This window comes from Erpetoichthys calabaricus, chromosome 3 (assembly GCF_900747795.2).
Source record: "Erpetoichthys calabaricus chromosome 3, fErpCal1.3, whole genome shotgun sequence".
Taxonomy (NCBI): domain Eukaryota; kingdom Metazoa; phylum Chordata; class Cladistia; order Polypteriformes; family Polypteridae; genus Erpetoichthys; species Erpetoichthys calabaricus.
In genome coordinates this window covers 94,735,800-94,751,833 of record NC_041396.2, presented here as the reverse complement: position 1 = coordinate 94,751,833, position 16,034 = coordinate 94,735,800, and the positions used below count along the sequence as shown (strand labels likewise).

General features: G+C 38.1%; 1 protein-coding gene across 1 annotated transcript in view; it reads left to right on the top strand.

Annotated features, from left to right (window-relative positions):
- ccdc25 (coiled-coil domain containing 25) overlaps window positions 1–15,697 on the top strand; it is a 61,057-nt gene extending 45,360 nt beyond the window's left edge. The window contains 2 exon segments of the mRNA XM_028797174.2: window positions 1,191–1,236; window positions 14,143–15,697. Of these exon segments, the coding sequence (XP_028653007.2) occupies window positions 1,191–1,236; window positions 14,143–14,172 (76 nt within the window). The 3' untranslated portion in view covers window positions 14,173–15,697.
- Window positions 15,698–16,034: the final 337 nt, after the last annotated feature.

Genomic DNA, 16,034 nt, shown 5'->3' with positions numbered 1-16,034 from the left:
GATCGAACTCGTGAGCTTTTGATTACCAGTCAGCAGTTCTTATCGTTACGCCACCAAAGCAGTCGCATTAAACATGTGTCAGTGTCGCACCTTAACCCGGATTCTTTTTCTGCAGTTATATTCTTGAATAAAGACACACCTGTTTTGTTATACTGGTACCTTTTGTGAAAGTGTTTATTTGATATTTGGACTTCAGGCTTCACACATTATACGCTTCATGTCTACATTTTGTCAATTACAGTTTTCAAAAACTCTGGACGTGACCCGAACGTAATTTCCCCATAAGATTATATGTAAATACAATTAATCCGTTCCAGACCGCACAAACTGTATGTATTCTGTTTTAATAATGTGTTTACATAGATTGTTGAAGACATGGAACACACATGAAATGCACTTGTTTCAAATAACGATATAGTATTTATAAAAGGTGTAATTTTGCTTGACTTTTCACTCTATACAACTAAGCAACTGACAATGCAGGTAAACAGACTTGAGCCGAGAAAACTTTGTGCAGCAGTGGCGGGATGTGAAAGCAGGCTGTTTGTTGTTTATCGACACATTTAACAGACAAAAGACACTGACAGAGAGGTGCAAAGTTATTTAAGGTGGGACGGAGTTTTTTCATAGGATTTGGTAATTCTAGTGTTAAGGCACAGCATGCACGTCCTAATTTTCATTAAACGCTAAAATAAAAACAAAATTGAAATCATTCTGAGAAAATAAAAGGCAAAAACATCGTAAATAAACTAAAAATGAATTGGCAGGTGGAAACAGAATATAAATAAAATGTAATGTAAACAAATGCAACAGAAGTAACCTTGTGAAGTCATAGTATGTTAACTTTGTTGTCACTTCAAAAGCCCACCACTTTTCAACTGACATATATACAATCTAATAACTGACAAATGCATCTTTCCATGAGTTTAGTGTTCCTGAGCCACTTGCCTTTGCACGTGTAAACTGTATACACTGCTAATTTGGACCACTGATTTCCAATTTAAAGGCTTCATGTTTGTTTCTGTTTTTTTTTTTTTCGGTGAAACACTCCTATTTTCAAAGTGCTTTTTGTACCTCTGAAAACATAATGTTAATCTTTAGTGTAGGACTTGTAGTCATAGTCACTATTGCACTTTAGATTCCATGAGCCTTTGCAATTACCTAGTAATGTTTATCTTGTTTCTCTGCAGGAGTTATTCATCTCTTATGAAATCAGACAACATGACTACAAACGAGGTATGTGGCACATTCAGTCTAAGGAACATGTAAACTTTATATGAAGAATGAGAAGAGATCAAAAGATTTTGAGCCTGACCAGTAAACCAAACACATTTTATTTTTCAACATAATCTCTTTGTAAAGTTAATACACTTGTTATAACATCCAAAGTGCTTTTCTATGCCAACGAAATAAAATATTTTGTCTTGTACTACCACCTTTCTGTAGCTGACTTGAAGCCTTCACTATTGGCATAGTGCACCCCATGGCGGTAGCCCTTCATACTAGAGAACAGGTGGAAGTGAAATAGAGCCAGGTCTGCAGAATAGGGTGTGTGTGGTACCTCTTCAAATGAACTGTCTACAGTGTGACTGGTGGCATTATTGTGAAGTAGAAGTGAGACTGTCTGCAAATGCTTCCACTGTTATGCTTATTATTTGTACTGTGGGTTATAATGGCATATCCAAGTTTCATCCTCAGTTATTAAGCACAAATTTCGCAGGACATGTGCAGATCATGGTACAACAATCTTCTTTCTGTACTTCAGGTGCTTTTGGTTTACCTGTGGTCAGCTCCAAGTACTTGTTAAATCTTTAATGGTGGATCTTAATGATCCAATTTTTTCTGTCATGATTTTTGCTTTGGTGTTCCACATACGTTGCACTTCTGTCTGAAGATTTTATATTTCTCTTTTTGGCTTACTTGACTGTAGTATTACTGTCATTAGATACAGTCACCCCAGTAAGCAAACACATACCCTTCCTGTTATAGAACACAATGTTTGGACAGCTGGCTCTGATGGTGCAATCAGCATGAATGGTAATGTCCCACATGGGGGTACAAAATTTTAATACCTGAATTTTAATAAATGGTTGTGAGAAGTGCTGGTATTATCAGTCAAACACTTGTACACCAAGTTACATGCAAATCAACCAATGTACATAACTGCTTACTTGGCTGTGTCTGTGCATATATTCTGTAGCTACCAGTGTAGTTTAAGCTTGCTAAAATGTAGTTAATGACCTCTCCAGCTGCATTGCATATTCTAAATTTACTGTCAATTTTGCTGTCTGGTGCTAGTAATATAGCATTGAGTGCTTGGTCTTGTGTGGCAAAGATCAATTTTTTCTGTCACTGTCTTAAAGGAATACTCCATCCAAAAGTAATATTTTTTTTAAATGTAATTTACCCAGTGTACTTTGTAGTGATGGGTGAGAACATTTTTTATCTCATTTTTTTCTTGTACAATGGAGAGAAATAATTTTTGTCATAACAGAGGACAGTGGTGGCCATTGTTGTATAATGACAAATGATGTGAAAAACGACCATGGAAAAAAGGAAAAGAAAATCTAACATCTAAACATTTTTATGAGTTCATCTTTTGCCTTTCTGAGTGTAATTGCTATGGCTGACTATACCTAAGATGTATAAAGACTGGTGTAGAATGAGTCTGTGTCCACTATCTTGTTCCTTGATATACAGTCAGTTAGAATTGGCTTTATGATGGTAGACCATGCATCTTTGGAAGTTTTCATGTCTTCCTGTTCATTCTGTCAGTTAGTGCTAGGAGGTATACCGGTTTATACCAAAAAACGTTTTTTATTTTTGTTATGATGTGGATTTTTCTTATACTGCAATACCGGTTTAAATAGCCTAAACAACGTTCGGAACATGGCGCAGCGGGAAAATGTTTAAGGGGGGACCTTTTTCACTGCTACACCGCTAAACACGCATGCAATGGAGTACATGTGTTAGTGGAGGTATGGAGCAGTGAAAAAGGACGGAGAACATTCCGAAACTGAAGCTGTAGCAGATGATAAAGTTGAACATGATGACACAGAAAAGCTTTTGCCGAAAAAAGGAGCCGTGTCTGTTGTCTGGAGATTTTGGTTTTAAAAGGTCGGATGTGGACCAAACAACTATCCACAGCATATGCTGTGGAGCTAAAGTTGTGAGCAATTTGCTGCACCACCTTAGCCGCAAACATGCTTTGGAGTACCGTGAATGTATGGAACTAAGATTGGCACCCTCCACGTCCTCAGGTAAAACTGAAAAAGCTAGAGGACATTCGAGTCAGACGTTACTTGTAGATGCATTTGCTAGAGGTACTGCCTACGACAAAAAAAGCAAGCGGTGGATCGAGATAACCAACGCCATTACAATCCATATAGCTAACATGTCAGTGGACAGAGATTGATAACATTAACAGAAAGTGTAGTTGGTTTACAAAAAATATTTACTCTTTATTCCTTTTCTAAGACATGTTCAGTGCAATACAACTTTTGACAAGCACCTCTGAATATTTTACTAAGTCTAAATGCCTCTTTGGATGGTTAAAAATATGTTGTCAAAGTTATAGTTTAAGTTGTTTGCAATATTTGTTCAATAAAAAAGTTCTATATTTTGACTGCAACTGTCATGCAATGTGATTCCTTCTCTTCATTAGTGCCACCCCCTTGAAAACTATCAATTTATGGTGCCATACAAACCTGTATTAATACTTGTGTGCACATTAAAAAAAATTTTGTACAATGTACAATTCTCATGACAATGGAATAGGTTACTCTTAGCAAGTCTACTGCAGTAATTGCAGTGGAAAATGTGGTTAACATCCACTCATGCATGGGGAAGAAAATACTGTTGAATACTGTGAAACTGGTATAATTTTGAAAAATACTGTGATATAGAATTTTGGTCATACCGCCCAGCCCTACTGTCAGTGTAATCTTTTCTCCAATCAACTATGCCAAAGCTGTTTTGCAATTTTTCTTTTTTTTTGTACTATATATCATCTTCTAAGTATTTGTACACAGCATCTTACTCCAGATTTTTCATGGCCGAACCATCATTCAGCTGTTATCATGGTTTTCTGCCATAATAACAACAGTGGTGCACTTGTCTAAGCCAAGTTCAATTCGTATGTCATCACTGAGCATGTTGCCAACCTGTAACATCTCCATAAATTGTTGTTCTTCATTTCTGCATGTCTTAAAGTCATCGATTTGAAATAGATGACTGATGCTATTTTTCTTGTCTGTTGCCTGTTCTAGATATTGTCTGTTAAGCATGTTCCATAGTGCAATGAAGCTTATGCCAAACAGTAAGGAGTCACTTAATGGTCCATTTATTGGCTATCTTCTCATCCTTGATACTGCCATTCTGGTAATACAAATGCATCTGTCTGTTCCATTCTTTGATAGATGCCTTAACAAAATCAGATGATTATTGGATTTATTCAGTACAGTAATCCCTCGCTATATCGCGCTTCGCCTTTCGCGGCTTCACTCCATCGCGGATTTTATATGTAAGCATATTTAAATATATATCGCGTATTTTTTGCTGGTTCACGGATTTCTGCGGACAATCGGTCTTTTAATTTCTGGTACATGCTTCCTCAGTTGGTTTGCCCAGTTGATTTCATACAAGGGATGCTATTGGCAGATGGCTGAGAAGCTACCCAACTTACTTTTCTCTCTCTCTCTCGCGCTGACTCTCTCTGATCCTGACGTAGGGGGTGTGAGCAGGGGGGCTGTTCGCACACCTAGACTATACGGACGCTCGTCTTAAAATGCTGAAAGATTATCTTCACGTTGCTACCTTCTGTGTGCAGCTGCTTCATGAAGCGACATGCTGCAAGGTGCTTCGCATACTTAAAAGCTCAAAGGGCACGTATTGATTTTTCTCTGTCTCCCTCTCTCTCTCTCTCTCCCTGCTCCTGACGGAGGGGGTGTGAGCTGCCGCCTTCAACAGCTTTGTGCCGCGGTGCTTCGCATACTTAAAAGCCAAACAGCCCTATTGATTTGTTTGCTTCACTCCTTTGAAGAGGAAGATATGTTTGCATTCTTTTAATTGTGAGACGGAACTGTCATCTCTGTCTTGTCATGGAGCACAGTTTAAACTTTTGAAAAAGAGACAAATGTTTGTTTGCAGTGTTTGAATAACGTTCCTGTCTCTCTACAACCTCCTGTGTTTCTGCGCAAATCTGTGACCCAAGCATGACAATATAAAAATAACCATATAAACATATGGTTTCTACTTAGCGGATTTTCTTATTTCGCGGGTGGTTCTGGAACGCAACCCCCGCGATGGAGGAGGGATTACTGTACTTCATAAGTATGGGACAATGTCAGAAGCTTTTTTGTAATTGATCCTTAGCATACTTAAAGATTCTTTTTTTATTTTTTGCCATCTTTGGTGAACATCTCAATAATAAGTATTTTGTCTTTGTATTTATGCATTGCTTTTCTACAATAGTTTCACTTATCTGGAATGATTGCATTGTTCAGAAAGTGTTTGTAAAGCCTCTCTGATGTTGCTGCTATAAGAAGGTTGTTTATTGTTGGAAGGCAAGTGATAGGGTTCTTCCAACTCCCAACTGGTTCTTCCAACTTTTTTTAGATATATTATTCCAGTTGTAAGTCATTCAGTGATTATCTCATTTGTCACTCTTAAGTGTTCATGTAAAGTACAAAACTGTTTATCTAGAAATTCTGGTGTTTGTTTGGGCAAAGAGATGTCCAGTTTTGTGCTGCCTTAATTATAAACCCTTTTCATGTGAGAGATCCTTTCAGTATTCTGGTGTAACTCTCCTGAAGTTCTCCACTGATCGCTGCACAGGTGGTTCAGTGGAGACTTCTGTTTGTTTTTAAAATGGGATATATTTTCTTTGTGCCTTTTTTTAAACATCTTCTTCTGAAGAAACTGTTGTCTCCTTTCTTTGTACTTTTCCTTTAATGTTGTTGCTTTTCCTTGAAACTTGTACTTGTTTCCTGTTGAAATTTCTTGACACTGCTGCAGTCTGTCTGGGCCTTCTTGTAAACCTGATTAATTTGCAGACTGACATTTGCTTGATTCTTTGGTTCTTGCTTGATTTTCTTTGGAGCATCCTTCATTTCACCCACAATTACTGCTGCTGCTTACATTGACTTGTCACTTCATTCTCTTGAGGTTTAATCTCTGGGGCTTCTACACTGAGGTTCTTATGTTCTTGTACTTCTGTTGATTGGGTTTTGCTTTTGGGTATGTGTGTGGACATCTGTTCGATCTTAGATCGCTGGTTACTTGTAAGCCATTGGGGTTTTCTAAGCTTTGTTTTGTAGGCGCCACATAGTGTATGTGGCTATGGTCATCGGTGCTTCCATGTTGGTCCGAATGGCATATTGATAGGACCACATCAGAACCTTACTGATACTGAAAAACTGTCCACTGTTGTCTTTTTATTGTTGTTTTAGTTTCAGTGACTGTATATAATGTTGGGCTGGAAGGGTTAGTGCTTACGGACTGCTTCTGTTCTGGTTGAAAAGCTTCTCACTCATCTTGATCTGTACATTGGTCTCTGTGTTGATTTAACGGGATAAGTGACCAAACTAGCAGTGCTGCTAGAACTGCCAGACATAGCACCTACAGTGCATCTGGAAAGTATTCACAGCGCATCACTTTTTCCACATTTTGTTATGTTACAGCCTTATTCCAAAATGAATTAAATTCATTTTTTTCCTCAGAATTCTACACACAACACCCCATAATGACAACGTGAAAAAAGTTTACTTGAGGTTTTTGCAAATTTATTAAAAATAAAAAAACTGAGAAATCACATGTACATAAGTATTCACAGCCTTTGCTTAATACTTTGTCGATAAACCTTTGGCAGCAATTACAGCCTCAAGTCTTTTTGAATATGATGCCACAAGCTTGGCACACCTGTCCTTGGCCAGTTTCACCCATTCCTCTTTGCAGCACCTCTCAAGCTCCATCAGGTTGGATGGGAAGCATCGGTGCACAGCCATTTTAAGATCTCTCCAGAGATGTTCAATCAGATTCAAGTCTGGGCTCTGGCTGGGCCACTCAAGGACATTCACAGAGTTGTCCTGAAGCCACTCCTTTGATATCTTGGCTGTGTGCTTAGGGTAGTTGTCCTACTGAAAGATGAACTGTCGCCCCAGTCTGAGGTCAAGAGTGCTCTGGAGCAGGTTTTCATCCAGGATGTCTCTGTACATTGCTGCAGTCATCTTTCCCTTTATCCTGACTAGTCTCCCAGTCCCTGCCGCTGAAAATCATCCCCACAGCATGATGCTGCCACCACCAGGCTTCACTGTAGGGATGGTATTGGCCTGGTGATGAGCGGTGCTTGGTTTCCTCCAAATGTGACGCCTGGCATTCACACCAAAGAGTTCAATCTTTGTCTCATCAGACCAGAAAATTTTCTTTCTCATGGTCTGAGAGTCCTTCAGGTGCCTTTTGGCAAACTCCAGGCGGGCTGCCATGTGCCTTTTACTAAGGAGTGGCTTCTGTCTGGCCACTCTACCATACAGGCTTGATTGGTGGATTGCTGCAGAGATGGTTGTCCTTCTGGAAGGTTCTCCTCTCTCCACAGAGGACCTCTGGATCTCTGACAGAGTGACCATCGGGTTCTTGGTCACCTCCCTGACTAAGACCCTTCTCCCCCGATCACTCAGTTTAGATGGCTGGCCAGCTCTAGGAAAAGTCCTGGTGGTTTCGAACTTCTTCCACTTACGGATGATGGAGGCCACTGTGCTCATTGGGACCTTCAAAGCAGCAGAAATTTTTCTGTAACCTTCCCCAGATTTGTGCCTCGAGACAATCCTGTCTCGGAGATCTACAGACAATTCCTTTGACTTCATGCTTGGTTTGTGCTCTGACATGAACTGTCAACTGTGGGACCTTATATAGACAGGTGTGTGCCTTTCCAAATCATGTCCAATCAACTGAATTTACCACAGTTGGAGTCCAATTAAGGTGCAGAAACATCTCAAGGATGATCAGGGGAAACAAGATGCACCTGAGCTTCATGGCAAAGGCTGTAAATACTTATGTAAATGTGATTTCTCAGTTTTTTTATTTTTAATAAATTTGCAAAAACCTCAAGTAAACTTTTTTCACGTTGTCATTATGGGGTGTTGTGTGTAGAATTCTGAGGAAAAAATGAATTTAATTCATGTTGGAATAAGGCTGTAACATAACAAAATGTGGAAAAAGTGATGTGCTGTGAATGCTTTCCGGATGCACTGTATGTCTCCATTTGCATAAGTAGTATTTATGTTGTTAAACTTCTTACTTCTTCTCCTGTGTATTCATGGGTTTATTGTGTGCCTATAGTGTTAGCTGCCATAAGGCATTGCTCACTTGGTACCATGTGGATGTAAAGCTTCAGACTTTACTGGGCTATTATTATTATTATTATTATTAATAGGGGGCTTCGCTCACCAACCCCCCTGCCTGCACTACATGCCAGCAACTTCATGTCTCTGCCGCACATGTATGTGGATTTCACTTTCACCAAACAACAAAACTTTTATTTCTCGCGAATAGGCATCTTCTTTGGGAAGAAACACTACTTTTCCTTGATGGCAACACAAATTAGATGATCTACAAGTCTCCGACTTAAAGTTTAAAGCCGAACAGTATCTATATACTCCTGTCATATCACCTATGTCCATATATTCAATCTCTTTTCACTTTTACCTTTTCATCAATATTGCATTGAATTTTGATTCTGTGTTTGGAATTACATCATGACAATGCAATGTATAACTGCCTGTGAGTGAATATTGTTTCTTTCTCTCAACACAAACTGTCTGACAATAGCTTTCACACAAATGAGAAATGATTGAACCGTGTGCGTGGTTGTAAATGTTTTAGATGTAGGCAGGACTTTTCCAAATCTCTTTTCATAAAGTCTTGTCTTGCGGGGCTTGAAATTTTCTCTCGCAGGATTTCACTTTCACCAAACAACAAATCTTTTAATTCTCGCAGATACACCTCTTCATTGGGAAGAAACACTACTTTTCCCTGATGGCAACAAGAATTAGATGATCTACAAGTCTTTGATTTAAGGTTTAAATCTGAACAATATATTTGATCTCTTTTCGCTGTTCCGTTATTTCACCAAGTAATAATTTCTGTTTGCATTTTTGTTTACCCTAATGTGATCTTTACTATAATTTTTTTTGAGACTTTCGAATTTTTGTACTTCCATTATCTCTAGCCTGCTCTGCATGTGTATTGCACCAACGTTTTTGAATTCTTTATGACGTTCTACTTTGTCATCTACTCTTTGTCTTTTATATCCGGCCCTGGGCGTGGTTAAATCTCTTGGCACAAAGTCTCGTCTCACTGAATGTAAAGTGTCTCTCTGAGAAAGTCACATCTCGTCTCTCTTCCCAAGATTTTTTTATTATAATAGAGAGATAATTCTTGAAAATTCAATAACAGCAAAATAATTGATTTTTTGGTTTTCATGGTCTATGTTAAATTGGTTCTGAAACATGAAATAAGCACTACAAACCACAAATGCTAGAAAGTTGTAATTCACATGTTTTAGTATGCATGAGGTAATCTGTGATCTCTGCACTACAAAATATAACTCAGATTCAGGCTCAAAATCTTTTGATCACCTCTTGTAGTGTGGAAACATTGATTGTTTACTGTTGTAGATTGTGAATGTTTTTCTTATCTCTAAAGTGTAAATTTATTTGAACAATAAATATTCTATGTTAATATGAATTTGTCATCATGTGTTCATATAGAACAGGATGCGCTGTAAATTGTTACCCTGCTTTCAATGTTAGATAAACTTTATTCCTATGGGAAAATTCAAATGAATACAGCAGTAGAAACATAAAAAACAGGGATATAGACTCACAGGAGAGATAATACAGCCAATCAATTGATAAATAAAAATAAATTTAACGAGTTCATTGGGTGGAAGCATTGAAGTTTGCAGAAAAGACCACTAGAGGTGCTTCTTAGTACACCATGTTGGAATGACTGTGTAGCTAAAAGTACTCCAACAAAGTGCCTCCTGGAGGGGATGGAGGAATCTTTTCATGATGGCATCCAATTTTGCCATCATCCTGGTTTCCACAATAGCTTCCAGTATGTCCAGGGTTCTCCCTGTGATGAAGCAGGTTTTCCGTATACATTTGTCTAGGCACTGTGCTTTTTTTGTGCTTAGGTTGCTTTCCCAGGAGACTGCAGCGTAGAACACCACAATGGCTACTTTGGAGTGGTAGAACATTTCCAGCAACTTGCTGCACACATCAAAAGACCGGAGTCTCCTTAGCAAGTACAGTCTGCTCTGACTCTTCTTGTACAGTACCACTGTGTTGTCAGACCAGTCCAGTTTGTTTATTTGAACCCCCAGGTACTTGTAGCTCAGAACCACTTCCACATCCTCCCCCGAATGGTGAATGGTCTCAGAGGCTTCTTGGCATGTCGAAAGTCCACCACCAGTTCTTTTGTCTTGCTGATGTTGAGTTGTAGGTTGTGCACCACAAGACAAAGTCCTCCATGACTTTCCTGTACTTTGACTCATCTCCTTTATATTGCAGCCTGTGATGGACAAGTCATCTGAACATTTCTGTAGATGGCAAGTAATGTAGTGAGCAAAGCATAGCTTGCTGAAGTATACTCTGTCTGTCTTTTACAGTGTGGTGTGAAAAACTATTTGCCCCCTTCCTGATTTCTTATTCTTTTGCATGTTTGTCACACAAAATGTTTCTGATCATCAAACACATTTAACCATTAGTCAAATATAACACAAGTAAACACAAAATGCAGTTTTTAAATGATGGTTTTTATTATTTAGAGAGAAAAAAAATCCAAACCTACATGACCCTGTGTGAAAAAGTAATTGCCCCCTTGTTAAAAAATAACCTAACTGTGGTGTATCACACCTGAGTTCAATTTCCGTAGCCACCCCCAGGCCTGATTACTGCCACACCTGTTTCAATCAAGAAATCACTTAAATAGGAGCTGCCTGACACAGAGAAGTAGACCAAAAGCACCTCAAAAGCTAGACATCATGCCAAGATCCAAAGAAATTCAGGAACAAATGAGAACAGAAGTAATTGAGATCTATCAGTCTGGTAAAGGTTATAAAGCCATTTCTAAAGCTTTGGAACTCCAGCGAACCACAGTGAGAGTCATTATCCACAAATGGCAAAAACATGGAACAGTGGTGAACCTTCCCAGGAGTGGCCGGCCGACCAAAATTACCCCAAGAGCGCAGAGACGACTCATCCGAGAGGTCACAAAAGACCCCAGGACAACGTCTAAAGAACTGCAGGCCTCACTTGCCTCAATTAAGGTCAGTGTTCACGACTCCACCATAAGAAAGAGACTGGGCAAAAACGGCCTGCATGGCAGATGTCCAAGACGCAAACCACTGTTAAGCAAAAAGAACATTAGGGCTCGTCTCAATTTTGCTAAGAAACATCTCAATGATTGCCAAGACTTTTGGGAAAATACCTTGTGGACTGATGAGACAAAAGTTGAACTTTTTGGAAGGCAAATGTCCCGTTACATCTGGCGTAAAAGGAACACAGCATTTCAGAAAAAGAACATCATACCAACAGTAAAATATGGTGGTGGTAGTGTGATGGTCTGGGGTTGTTTTGCTGCTTCAGGACCTGGAAGGCTTGCTGTGATAGATGGAACCATGAATTCTACTGTCTACCAAAAAATCCTGAAGGAGAATGTCCGGCCATCTGTTCGTCAACTCAAGCTGAAGCGATCTTGCGTGCTGCAACAGGACAATGACCCAAAACACACCAGCAAATCCACCTCTGAATGGCTGAAGAAAAACAAAATGAAGACTTTGGAGTGGCCTAGTCAAAGTCCTGACCTGAATCCAATTGAGATGCTATGGCATGACCTTAAAAAGGCGGTTCATGCTAGAAAACCCTCAAATAAAGCTGAATTACAATAACTTTGCAAAGATGAGTGGGCCAAAATTCCTCCAGAGCGCTGTAAAAGACTCATTGCAAGTTATCGCAAACGCTTGATTGCAGTTATTGCTGCTAAGGGTGGCCCAACCAGTTATTAGGTTCAGGGGGCAATTACTTTTTCACACAGGGCCATGTAGGTTTGTATTTTTTTTTCTCCCTAAATAATAAAAACCACCATTTACAAACTGCATTTTGTGTTTACTTGTGTTATATTTGACTAATGGTTAAATGTGTTTGATGATCAGAAACATTTTGTGTGACAAACATGCAAAAGAATAAGAAATCAGGAAGGGGGCAAATAGTTTTTCACACCACTGTATATATGTTACTGTCCATTCCCAAGCTGTCTCCATTCACATTCAGTGGGTTTGACCATTCTTCATTGTGAAGCCCATTATTTTTTTAAATTTACTGCTACTTCCATCCATGTTGCCATTAGCCTCTCTTTTAATGTAAAAATGTCCCTCACAGTATGCCTTCTCCTTCTTTTTCTATTCTGGTTTGATCCAGATTCCAGTCTCTCAAGACTGCCACAGACACCTTTTCATGAAATCTTAAGTTTCTTGGCAATCCATCACATGGAATAACCTTCATTTTGCAATAGAATGACAAGGTTTCTATAAAAACAAGTAAACATTTATACATGACTAATTAACGATACACAAAGGGAGTTTGTCAATTTAATGGTATCAATTTATATTAAATATTTCTGATTGTGTCCAAACCTCTGACTGGTAATGTATATACGCAGTTGGTTAACCAAATTAGTGCTAATTTGCCAAATTAAGATTAAAAGTCGCAAAGGTAGTTTATCCATTTAATGGTATCTTGATAAAAAAGGCATCAATTTGTATTAAAAATTTCTGGTTGTGTCCAGACTTTTGACTGGTTGTATATGTACACATTTGGCTCAGCAAGTTACTGCCATTTGGCCATATTAAACTTAAGAGAAGCAAGTTTTTACGTGAGTTGATTCTGAAACCTGAATGGAGTTCACCTATGCTCATTTCAGCTTCTTCTTATAAGGTTTGAAAGTATATGTCAGAGCAGAAACCTCACTGTAAGGAACAAGCTGCTGACTTTACAGCTCATTGTTCCACTTGTGAGGACACATACACCTTTAGATAAGTAGAATTAAAAATATTTTTTAAACCTGGGGTATCAAAGGTTCCATAGGGCACAATGAAATTAATCATTAAAAAAGAACGGATTCTTGCAGATTCTAATGGGAGGACGTCTTCCCAGATGTCAAGAAATAAATTGGTCAGTAAAATATTAAAGATCCAGTAATCACCTTGGTTAAATAAAGAGTTTTCCAAAAGGAAATTGGTCTCTGCAGTATTTCACATAAGCAGCCTTTATACAGTAAGTGTGTAGCTGAAGTAAGCTACAGATAAAACTGAATAATAGTATGGCTGTTATTTACAAGATTATTTGGTATCAGACAAAGATTACCTGATATAAATGAAACACAACTAATTCCCTTTGTAACACCATTGACGACATGAAGCAATTTGTTGGCAGTGTCATGTAGTGGGGAGCTATTTAGCAGCAGGATAATAAACACATTATTGTTTTGTCTATCATATTTAAATGGAGAAGAGTGCAGGGAAATACTTGAGGAGGACCTGCTTCACTTTTGATACTGTCTACTTCAAGATACCATATATTAAGATAATTTTATCCTAGTACTGAAATGGTCGTAGTCATATAATTTGTGTGGCCCTTCTAAGGATCCAAGGCTGAAATTGCTGGCAAAGGTACAAGTATAAAGTAGTGATTATTTAAGTAAAGATTTTTTTTTGCTTAGTTTTTTTATGCGTGTTATGTACAGTATGTGCATTTTCATACTGTTTATGTACAGTATGAGAATTGTTGGATATTTACTGTGAAACAAGATAATGTGACTTATTGTTTGGGTAATGGCACAACAAATGTTCTGTTATATTTTGATGGGGTTGAATAATTAATGGGTGAAGTTTGTTCACTTTTTTTAAAAAAAAGTTTATAGTTTGTGTAAATTTTGTCTGAAAATAAAAATATTTTGTTATTATTTTCATATAAACAGTTTAAATGCTATGGTTTTGTGGCAAAAAGCTATGGGATAATTAAGGGAATCATTATTATATGGTAGACTTGTATTTTTATTTATTGAAGCTTTTTATTCTCTTTACAGGATGGGAATGACTCTGATGATTTCATGTAGAAAAAGAAGAAAAGCATAATGAATGGACTTGAGCACTTGTCTGTGTAATACTGTTGAGAAATCTTATTAAAATAATAAAAATATCAGCCAATGATGTATATAGTCTTTCAGCATGTTGGAGAATAGCAGGGCATTGGCACATTACTGCTTTGACAAAAAAGTATTTTTGAGTTATGTTACTTTAGAACATTTGATCCATACTGAAGTTCGTTTCTGGTGTAAATTCTGTCTACAAGGACTGTGTTTATGTGCCATGGAAAACTATAATGATGCACATTTTACTTTACCCTTGGTTTAGGAGAGCATAGGCATAAGCCTTAAATTGATGGTGTTTTTTTTGTTAAATATATGTGATCCATGGATGGTGTGCTTAATAAAATTGGTTAGTGTTCCCTTCAAGTTAAACTGTTAATTATTGTGGGTTAAACCTGCAATTTAAATTGTCAATACCATAAAACCCATTTGTTCCCTTTTTTATCAGGATTATAAAGGGTATGTTTATCCCATTTAATATATTGTGCAAACAGTGCATTCCTAAAATGATACAGTAATCCCTCGCTACTTCGCGGTTCACTTTTCGCGGATTCACGACTTCGCGGGTTTTTAAATACAAGTGATTGCCCGCCTATCGCGTAAGTTATGTTCCAGACCCATCAGCAACAGGAGAAAATCCGCGATATAGAAAGACCATATAAATAAACATTTTTATAGTTTAAGCCTTAAAATACCCATCCCACATGCTTTAAACACATGTAAACTTATAAAACACACTTTGTTAACACATATGATATGTGGATGTCGGGCTAAGGATATGAGTAACATCTCACTATTATAAAACATTTTAACTTCACGCAAGACAAGACAGTGAGACAGGAAAATTGGTGATGTACAGGATTTTAAATTATTGACAGGCAGAGCGACAAGCAGCACAAAGCCAGCACAAAGTCCACTTCTCCTTAGCTTTCATTCAGCTCCCCACCCCCTTGACAATGCGAACTGCGCCTCCGGGAAGGGGGGCTTTGAGCGAACGTGCGTTCAGCCCTCACAAAACCACACACACACTCCTCCTCCTTCCGAATGCGCAGAGCGGCAAGCAGGCATTTTGGCAGAAGCAGCACAAAGTCCATTTCTGCTCAGCGTGAGTTCAGCTGCCCCCCTTCACAAAGCGAGTGCAGACACATTGACGTCTGATCGCTGCGTGCAGTGTTGGTCTGAGGTGTTTAAGAATGTAGAAAGTGTTTAAGAGCATAGGAAGTGTTTATAAGAGTGTGGGAAAGGTTAACAAGAGAATGAGAAAGGTTTATAACAGTGTGGGAAGGGTTTATAAAGCCTTAAAATATGTTTAAATAATAAAATAAATATAGGTCGCTACTTCGCGGATTTTCACCTATCGCGGGGGGCTCTGGAACGTAACCCCCGCGATAGGTGAGGGATTACTGTACTGAGTTTTCAAGTTTTCTCTCCAGTTCTATTCATTAAATAAGGTTATATATATAATGTAAAATTAAAAATATATTTCAACATCTTCTAATGCACTGTGATTTATTTCATTTGTATAACCAGCATGTTTTTGCTGAAGTTTCTCCTTATATATTTACAGTACACTATTTACATAATAAACATAATATTTGAGTAACATTGAGTGTTGCTTGTTGACTGTGGCATGAAAAGTACAGGAATGGGTCAGCACAAACGGTAGCCTTATTCACTGCTTTTCAGAACTTGTATCTGAATATGTTGACGTATGTTAAAAATATGAGAAAGAAGCAAAAATTCCTTATGTATCTTATTGAAAAATGTATTATTTTTACATTTGAAAACAACAAGACAGATTTACTTGTCTACAATACTTAATTGTTTTA